The 10,420-nt window shown below is 43.5% G+C and overlaps 1 protein-coding gene and 1 long non-coding RNA gene across 2 annotated transcripts in view; one reads left to right on the forward strand and one right to left on the reverse strand.

Annotated features, from left to right (window-relative positions):
• Positions 1-2,438: 2,438 nt before the first annotated feature.
• On the reverse strand, positions 2,439-9,127 carry LOC112452094 (integrator complex subunit 6). Its single transcript, XM_025012149.1, has 9 exons — positions 8,590-9,127; positions 8,197-8,274; positions 7,111-7,350; positions 6,786-6,966; positions 5,904-6,634; positions 5,556-5,828; positions 5,136-5,475; positions 4,268-5,044; positions 2,439-4,113 (listed from the first exon to the last, which is right to left on the reverse strand). The coding sequence occupies exons 1-9, from the start codon at positions 8,704-8,706 to the stop codon at positions 3,902-3,904; spliced, it is 2,949 nt and encodes a 982-aa protein (XP_024867917.1). The 5' UTR covers positions 8,707-9,127; the 3' UTR covers positions 2,439-3,901.
• A 513-nt stretch (positions 9,128-9,640) lies between these two features.
• LOC112452103 overlaps positions 9,641-10,420 on the forward strand; it is a 1,093-nt gene continuing 313 nt past the window's right edge. Inside the window, exon 1 of the long non-coding RNA XR_003040452.1 lies at positions 9,641-10,346. This is a non-coding gene — a long non-coding RNA (uncharacterized LOC112452103). The remainder of the gene's footprint in view (positions 10,347-10,420) is intronic.

Genomic DNA, 10,420 nt, shown 5'->3' on the forward strand with positions numbered 1-10,420 from the left:
TACTCCTAATGTATCAGCAAAGCATGATAAGCGAGGAGGTGGCAGTATTCCGAGCGCGCCGTGCCGCGCGGATGTTGCTCCCCACATTGGTCGCGTTCAGCAAACCAAGCCGCTCAGTAGCGGTCGAACATGATTGGCTCTTACTTTTAGAACCAACCAATCGACGCAGAGTGGTCTGGCCTGCACCGCGTTATATTTTCTACACAAACAATTAAAGAGAGAGAAAAGGAGAGAGGAAAGGAGAAAGGAGGCGAAATGTATATACATCAAAAAGCTGAACTACAAAGGACAAACCTTATTTGCACAGTATTTGGACACTATGAGATCTCGTTTGCTTTGGGAATTAAAGAAAGTACACGACGAAGAAATTTCTGTCAATTCTGTTTATTCCCTTCTCTCGAGATTTACTTATTGTTTTACCTAAAATATAAACGTAAAAACAGGACAGTCCTTTCAATATGACTCTCGTCTAATTAACACACTAATACACGCCCTATGTACAATATTTCGTATATACAATAATGCACGTGTCGTCGTCGTCGTCGTCGTCACTGTACGTGTTACAGGTGTCGTGAAAAAAATAGTAATTGCAACATTTATTAACACCCTAAATGATACGTTAATTAAACGAGGCGTATAATACAGACTTCATTTCCACTCTCCATGCCGTCATGCAAAATACAAAATATCTGATCTGTGCGAAAGAAATTATCATATTTGTTTTTTCTTATTTTTTTTTTTCAGTCGTGCAACGTTTTTGCAAGTTCCGATGGGAGACCATGTTCAGCATGAATTTTATTTTCATATATCTATGTAAAGTACCAGGCAACAAATCCATTGCGTCATTATCAGTAATTCGATTAGCATATTGTAACGGAGTTAGCATGGAACCGCGTCCAAATTACTTTTTTTGTTGGCCAGGTCTAATAGACGTGACATAACTGCGCATGAATTATACAGAACAGTAGCCAGTCTCTCACATATCGTTGAACATGACGCATTGATTTTGTAATTTCTCGACGCTGACGCTGACGGAGTTTGTAGCAAACGCCTTACAAAATTCACTATCGACAGATTTGGTTGTTTCGGATCGTATATCGCAGATTTATTGCTGAAATATTTGTACAAAATATTTGCACAAAATTAAACTGCATATAAGTAAATTATTAAAGCTGTCACAACAGCGTGCAGAAATATGATCTTGCTTTGGTGAAGCACACTGGATTCATTGAATTTGCGAAAAGGAATCACCTCTAATTGATTCATTTTAACGAGTCTCAGTACAACAATAAATTACTGCTACTGTAACGAAAAGGGACTGTGTAATCAAGGTACTGGAAACTCCCATACATTCTCTAGTTAATCCATTAATCTCTTTTACACAATCGCACTTAGTTTTATATTAACTCTTTATATCGATAATCGTTCAATAATTCCCTATTCATTTTTCTTTGGAGCAAATAAGCGTCTAGCATCATTGTCTTTGTAAGACTCAGCTAAGCTCCGGTTATATCATAAAATAATTTACAAGATATTCAACGTATTTTCAATTAATAAATACAATTCCGATCCACATCTAAAGAGTAATTGGACATTATTAGTCCGCGAGAAAACACGTGGTTGATTATCTCACTTGGAATATTAATAAAATATCAACAAGAATTTCAAGATTAAATAAATTAAACATTTCAAAATGGGGAAAGACCACGCCATCTCTTTCATAAATAAAAAAAAAAACATTTCTAAAGACTATACGTATAAAATAACTTTTCACAACGATTCAATGATATGTCTTCGTTTTATCAATGTTTTTCAGGAGCGAAGTCAAGATAAAAATTAATACTTGATGATATACCACGATATAAACAATACAAAAATTACAGGCGGATAAGTAAGATAATCATCCTTTGTTTGCCTGTTATTATCCTATGTAATATTTGGTCAAATCATTTCTGATATAAACCAATAAGCGATCTTGTCATTTTGTATATCTAGTATTGGCATATAAATAATTATTGCTACTAACATACATTTCTTCAACCCACATGTGTATCGATAAAATAATTGTTTTTTTTTATATAACATTATTTTAAATTTTTGTTGCGTTGCACATATACATAAGGATTCGAGGACAAAACAGAATTAATTTTGCTCCATGTGTTATTTCAGATATATATATAATGTAGTTTTGATTCTGTTATACTATACATTTGTCTTGAATTTGTACATAAAGTGGATCTCTTATTTCTTCTCTCTCAAACTACAATATTACAGTATTATAGTATGTGATCATTGTGGAATTTTCTTAATAACTACGAATTATATTTCTTATTTCTCGCGCGTATGTCTGTGTATGTGTGTGTGTGTGGTGTGTATCACATACATGGATATTTCAATTTTGTATAATATAACAGAAAATGATGTGCAATGTATTACTAATTAAAAATGATACTTAAAGTTCTAAAATATACATACATATAATTTATGTGTAAAATAAAATAATATATTAGAATCTTTTAGACATAGTGGGTTGAATACATTATCTCAATTTCAAATAGCATCAGGCACTGTCAACCCTTCGTAAACTTCACAATAAATTCAAATCTGCATTTAGCGTTTTGACATACACAAATGTTTTTGGTATAATGCTATCTACGACGGGTTTCGCGAAATGAAAGCTAATGTTGCAACTCGCGAAAGGAGAATCTACTGCAATCAAGGATTTCTATTTGTTTTCCCAATATTTTAATTTGGTAAACTACACAATAATAAATTCTTTCATAAGGTGCGATTTCACAATCTCCTCACATATAATAAAAGATATGTTTTCATTTTTATATACATATACAGAGATCGCGATTATTATTGTATAATACGTCATCAATAGAAAGTCAGATCTCGGTTTTGCTTTTATAAGAGATCAACAAAGTACATAACGAAATTTACAGACAGTTCGGTACAGTGTTAAACTATGGCATTTTATTAAACTTAATAGTATAGATCACGAAAGTGATTGCAGGGAGGTTAAATATAGGAAATGTCAATCGTATGAGTGTAAGAGTAATATAATTGTTCTGTCCTAAATTCGACACGGTCGCTGAGATAGAAATTTTCGTGGTTCATTTGATTGCACTTGCACTGCCGAAACTTTGTGCACGGATTCGTATATATTTCAAGGGTAAATATATTATCATTCTTATATAATTATTTCGCATTACCCGCAATCAATTATCTTGTATGCCAGCATACAAGACATTTGCAATATGTGCGCCAAATGATATCCGGCAAAATTCCGACATTATGAAAAATTACATCATAGTAGATGAAACAAACATGCGAACGTATTTACACGTATAACGATATACGAACACGCATTTATTCGTGAAGGATAAAAAGTACGTTGCGCAAATATGTTAAGATTGTGTGCTACTTGGGATCGCTTTTCGAGTATCCAAGATGAAAAAGATTTTGGACCTCTTCTCAGATTAAGACTTAAAACAATTAAGTTTTAGAAAGAAATATATAATAAAATTTGATATATATGTAATTGAATATTGCTCCGTTTTCTTTCACATCACTAATAGAGGTGGTAAATAAATTATTGCTTCAATTCATGACTGCAAAATGCCACGAGATGTACTCAAAATTCCTATTTAATTACCCATAAAGCCAAAAGTAAAACATAAAAGTGACGTGACTGTTATGGTTGACATCGAAAATGCTATTGAAATTCGTTGAAAAATTCAAGATCGCTCAGGTTTTTCCTGCGATTATCAAAAGTAGCCTTATTTCGAGGAGATCGAAACCGCTACTAAAACATGTGACAAAAACTTGCACGAGAGTTCCTTCATAATTTATGTCCTCCACACTATTAAGATAATGCCCTGATTACACATATATCTTAACAACTTATCTTCGTGGCACCATTGTGATTCAGCTTGTGATTTATAGCGCAACCGTCCTCTTGAATGTTTTTAAGATATTCTTCTAACAACGACGCCAAGTTGCGTCGTTTAAAGCGTAATGATTCTTTTACTATGTCTTTTACAAACGCAAGCCGTATATCTAGAGTCCCCTGAACTTGATGTAAGTGTGAGAACAGTGTTGCGTAATCTGAAACGAAATGAATTGATCACGTGTTAACGCTGTTACGAGAATGTTATCGTTAGCGGTATAGTAGATAAGTACGTCAATCTTTTATTAATCATTAATCTCGCGACGTTTCTCAGGATATAAAAGAGAACCGATCGGCGCGTCGAAGACTTACTTTTCCCTCTTCTCCGCACCTCTTTGTAAACAAGTCCCCGGATGCTCAAATTGTGTCGCCTGATGTCCTCCAGTTCCTTCTTCGTCAGCTTCCGCTCTCTCTCGATCTTCGGCTCTCGATCTCGTTTCTCCTCCACGTGATTCGTCAGTTTCTCTTCGGTGACACCGTCCACAACTCGCACGCTGTTCTCGATACAATCGTTAACCGGTAACCGACTACACTCGTTCTTCGCGTTATCTGTCCGTTCACTTTTAACATCACTCTTCGGTACCGTGTCAACATTGTTAACTATCGGCGTCAGAACGGGCGGCGTGTCCATATGATTGTTAACGTGCTCGACCGGGATCGGCTCGAAAATCGGTATGACCGGCATTTCCGCGAGACCGTTCACCAACTTTTCGGACGCGCTCGAACACGGCAATGACGCGTGACCTGGCGATACGTTGGGCAAACCGGGCAGGATCGGCGGTGCGCTCGTATCGGCGATTGGTGTTGCTGCTGCCGTAACAGCTACTTGGTTCTTCGTGTCCTCCATCACCCAAGGAATCGGGGAACTCGGTGGAGTAAGCGTATACGATGGCCGTCGCACGATCACGTCTTTCGGTATGGGCCCGGGCTTCCTCTTGTTAGGCGGTGGCCTCGGGGAAGACGAGCCTCCGCTGTCCGACTGCGGCAAGGTGCGCTTGAGACCGCCCTTCGACGTCGAGGACGTCGCGCCGACTATGTCGATATCCGCTTCGTCTACCATCATCCTCTTGTCTATCTTGAAGGGATTGCCTACGATAGAAATGTAACATTAATTATCTTTTTCTACACCAATTATTTAAGGAAAAATTAATCTTTGGCAAACGTTTCGCTGAATAATTACCGAACATATGCTGCCTAACCGGTACGCTTTCGATCTCTCTCAACGGCGGAGTCATGCGTTTCAGATATTCCTGATAATTTCCCATTTGAGCTAAAGGCATCGAATGAACGTAATCGTCGTCGAGTAACTTTGTATGCAACAAGCCAGGCTGCAGGAAATTCGCGCGCATCCGCACGACTTGATCGAGCAGGGACTTTCTCGGTACGTCGAAGGCGTTCCTGTAACTGTGCGCACCACGTTGCTGCTGTTGATTCTTCACCAATCCGACGACGAAACCTCCAAACTCGTTCAGCTGATCACGGAGACCCGTGAATTTGTCTTGCAACAAAGGATGGGACACCTACGGAGCACACATACAGTTTGATAACAATTAAAGTAATTTATGATATCAGAGATCAACTTTTAATGTATTCAATTTACCAAATCTTTTTTCAGCGGTGTCTTCGGTATAACTCTCACCCCTTCCGTCACCACACTCGTACAATTAGATAAATTCTTCGTAAGGTTCGAAGCGGCGACTTGCTTGGAAATGACCTCGTTACAGAGCCGATCAAATTCGATCTTGGCCTGATTCTTCAGTCGTTTTAGATAATTTAAGACACTATATGATAAAGAGTTATCCATGTTATCGGGTATCAATGTTTGTGCCAGAGGTGCGGACGCACCCATCCTGGTTAACGCTCTCCTCAACGACTGCAACAAAAGACGCTCTGATAAAAATGTTTTCGGAACACGTAATTATATTGGCACAAATATAGAAAAACTTACGGCGGCGTAATAAGTAGGCATGGTCCTTATGTAACCCTGGAACTGCGCCCTCCATTCAGGTGTCGGTTTTTGCCTGTGTACTTTGAAGAGCTCTTCCAGCAGCGGTAGCAGCACGGGATAGTTATAAGGCATGACGAAGAGATTTACACAAGTCAAGTTTGTACTAGCTTTCAAGTAACCGAACGGATGGCCCACTTCGCTCGATTTATACGAATTAGCAACGAACACCTGCCAACACGTTGTCGGCTGTTTCCGCGCTAAGATGTACTGCGTCAACGGGCTCGGTTCCAGCTCGTACTTGTCGAACGGTAGATTCTCGATCACCATCGGCTCCTGACTGGTGCACGTGAACTTGACGTTTGGATGCGCGGAACGCGGCGGTAACGAGCTGGCGCTGAGATCCGGCCAGAAGCTCTCGGGGATCGGCCAGAAGCCTACCGCGAATCCCTTCTGAGCCGAGCGCGGTACGTAGATCAGGCGTCTGCAGGAATACCAAGCCGTGTTGTTCGGCGCTAACGCGTTCGGATACTGTGCGCGCGGACCGTTCGCCGCGTTACCGTCGTCCTCGTTCTCTTCCTCGTCCTGGTGCTGCGGGGCCTGTTCGTTGGTCAGCGGCGGTGGATCGGGACCGATCTTTTCAAAATTTATTACCACGCCCGATTGCACTTTTTGTACCAGCGAATCTATGCACTGTATCATCATCCTGAATGACGTAATGCAGTACGAGCGACCTGTAATGTCCAAGTAACAAACAACTTAAATTTAAAATTTATCTCGACCCTTTTATAACATATATGCTTTGTGTCGCGAGCGTTTTCATTTGAAAAATGCAAAACTTTGCGATTCTAAGATTGCTAAGATTGCAAGCTGCATCTCCTTTACCTCCAGTCACTTCGCACATTGCATCTATCGGCGACGCGTCACTGGCCACCAAGCCAATATCTCGTTCAACGGCCGGTGTCCCCGATAAACGCAGCACCAAAGAGAACAATCTCTGGTCCCATCTAAATGGCTCCTTCGTCAGTTCGGATCCGGGTATCGGGGAATGCATCGGTAACGTAAACTAGAAAGAAAATGCAATAGTAATGTCGTTTGTATCGAAGACATATAAGTAATACTTTTTCATTTTTCTTTCATTTTTTTTTAGAATAATACTTTCTCATCTTTTACAATAAAAAGGAAATCACGGTAGGAAGATAACACTTACATCTTGGTGGACCCCGCTATTGGTCGTATATTTTCCTCCGTCTGTTATAACAACTATAACGGACGGTTCCAAGTAAAACGGGCATCTTCCTTGGCCGTACGTGTCTATGCCGGTCTGCATACGATTTATGTTCAGCACGTCCAACGCGTGCTTCAAGGCGGCACCTAGGGTCGTCAAGCCAACGCATTGCAAGTTTTTCAGTTCGTTCATAAAGGTTGCCAGGTTCTCCTTCCATCCTGCCTGAGAAAGCATCGAAAAACATTATACGCACAGCTCTCCCAAGATAATTTCTAACTTATATAAAATTATTCTTTCTCTTTTGTGAAACAAAAACAATTTTATTTTTATATGTGGCATGAATTCGTCAGAGATTTCTATCACTATCAGGTTCAAAGAAAAGGGGGGATGTGGGACACAATGTAGACAATTCTAAATATCTCTGGCAGATTTTAAGAATTAAGAACTGTAACTTGAATTTTTGACATTACTATGCACAGTCGAATTCATTCGAGCGTCAGTAATACATAAATAATAGAAATGCACGACGCTGTTAAGTAAAATTTCAGTAATCTTGATAATTCGAGGAAATGTCCAACGTGTTAATCTCTGATGTAAATATTCTACTTTTCAAAGTTGATAGATAAAGAGTGCGTTGTTTCTGACGACTTATTCCGTATATATTTTTGGAGAACGTATCGCACCTCCAACGACGCGCATCTTTCGCAGCCGTGTGCTGTGCACAGGGTAGAGGATGAGGGCGGGGAAGAAGGGCATGGAGAAGTAGAGGGAGAGGGCCACGCGAGAGAGGCAGAGACACGGTCGTTCCCGCTACTGTGCATTAATTATTCGGCGCCATTAAGCGAACCTAACCCAACTCGAGGCTGAAAGGGAGGGAGGGAGAACGCGGACGCGCTTCTGTCGAGGAGCATCCGCGCGAGGATGGGCCTGAAGTTTTGACGACGTGAAGGGCACAATGTAGACAATGTAGAAATGCAGGATAGGAGGCGCGCGAAAGAAGGTGGAGCGAAAGAGAAAACGAATGAACAGAGGGAGGGGACAGGACCAGGCGCGTGGCGAGGACGATACCTTGATGTTCTGAGGTGGATCTTCGAAGGTCAGGAGCATGTAACGATCCCCGCGGCTCTCCGGCGATCTCTGTCGTACCTGGAAAAAGGGATTATTTCACTTTTTCTCTTTAATTTCTGTTTCACGCGCGCGCGACGTCGCGCCACCCCCCTCGTCCACGAGCGAGCGAGCGAGCGAGAAAGAGACGGAGAGAACGCAGAAAGGGAAGACGAAAGAGACGGATATACTTCCCTCTTCTTTTCCCGTCTCCCTCCATCCCTCTGTAACCCGCCTGACACGACGACGAGGACGGTGACTCCGCTCTCCGCTCGGCGCGGTGTGGCGCGGCGCGGCGTGGCATGGCGCGGTGCGGCGCGGCGGATAAAAGCTGTGCCCGCCAACCTCGGGGCGTACCTTGACGAAGGTCTCCACGGCGCTCTTGGCTACGTCCAAGAGCGTGGGCCGACCCCCCAAATAAGCCCTCTGATTCATGGAGGCCGACGTGTCGATCAGAAATACTATTATGGTCATCTTCGAGGAGAGGACGGCGACGATGACGGCGGTAGTAGCGGCGGCGGCGGCGGCGGCAGTGACGGCAACACAACGACGGTGACGGCGGTGGCGGTGGCGGTGGCGGCGATAGCGACGACGACGACGGACGACGACGAGTCCTGACGATACCCGAATCGCGCTCGCGCGTCGTAACGTGCTCGTGCTCGTTTATGGACTGGCGAGCACCAAGACGCGGACGCGGCCTCCCGTCGCGCTGGCCCCCGTCGAAACTAGCTAGTTAGGCGCCCTACGGCAGCGGCGATGACGACGACGACGACGGTGACGGCGGCGTGGAACATTGCTGCCACGACCATTGAACGGCTCTGCCAGCGAATACGCTCTCCGAAAAACTTCTCTTTTATCGTAACGGCGCTCGCTTGGTCCGTTTCTCCCTCCCTTCCTCCCTTTCTCTCTCTCGCTCTCTCGTTTGTACGTTCTGCCGAGTGCCGCGCGCCGTGTGTGTATATATACCCAATGAATACGTACGCGCGGAGCACGCGAGAGTATGCGAGATCGGAGTATAAGGAGTATATCGCGCGTACGTGTGCTGTCACCTCTCCCACCTCCCCTCGCGCTATACCGAGCGTCTCTCTCTCTCTCTCTCTCTCTCAAACGCCGAGCGCAGTCTCCCTCGCTTAACCTATCTCCCTCGTGTTTGCGCGCTCGGCTTCGGCTCTCCCCCTCCCCCGGCTGCCCGATCGTCCGTCCTCGTCCCTCTCGGTCCCGAGGGTCGCGCCCTCTCGGTCGGCCGAGTACACGTAACGACATGGACCCCGTGCCACGTGATCGCGCCCAACACCCCGCCATTGGTCCCCCACCATCTCCGCGCTAGCGTAGCGGCTGCTGCACCCAGCTGCACTCGCGCGACCTTCCGTCCTCGTCCCGCCGCGGTGTCGCGCGTCGCCGTCGGCCGTTCCGAGTGCGAGAGGTGCACGGTGCACGAGGGAGACCTACTTCTCGTTTTTTTTTCCGATCGACTTGTCGCATCACCGTGTAGCGTATGTACGCTTTGTAGCGCTTTGGGGAATACGTCGTCGTCGTCGTCGTCCGTTCTACGCGCGACGGCTCTTGCGACGCTTTCCTTGGAAACGATACCGAAAGGACGATCGAACGATTTCAGGAAACTAACGCCGGACGGGGGGACCGTCCATTCGTCCGAGTCGTCTCGATTACTCCGACCTACCGGCGACCACCGATATAAACATATCGGACGACGCTGCGTAGGTGGAAAAACATCCCATATTGATTTTACAAACGCGTTGCACAAATCCATCGCGCGTCTAATCAATGTAAAACAGCGGTTTGATAGTAGTAGTAGCAGCAGCAGCAGCAACAATAGTTGCTCCGCGTGATCCCAGGAGGAACATAAAAACTCCCAAGTGATGTTATGACGTTTATTCATCACTCAAAAGTCACTTCAACTTCGCAACGATCTCTTTGGGATAGCAGTAAAAAGCTCATTAATATAAATAAAAAAAATACAATTAAAGCTCTAAACGCTGTTCTTAGTCAACTGGTTAAAAAGTCTTAATTACATAAAAATATGTATTGAAATTTAATAAAAGATTCATCACTGGAGAGCGTCACATCGCAACTTCTTTGTTCTACTTGGGACAGTAGTAAAAAGCACGTTATTTGTAAAAATACAATTAGAGCTCTAAACGCTATTCTTAGTCAACTAATCAAAAAGCTA

The sequence above is a fragment of the Temnothorax curvispinosus genome, unplaced genomic scaffold (assembly GCF_003070985.1).
Source record: "Temnothorax curvispinosus isolate PA1 unplaced genomic scaffold, ASM307098v1 QBEX01002937.1, whole genome shotgun sequence".
Classification (NCBI taxonomy): Eukaryota; Metazoa; Arthropoda; class Insecta; order Hymenoptera; family Formicidae; genus Temnothorax; species Temnothorax curvispinosus.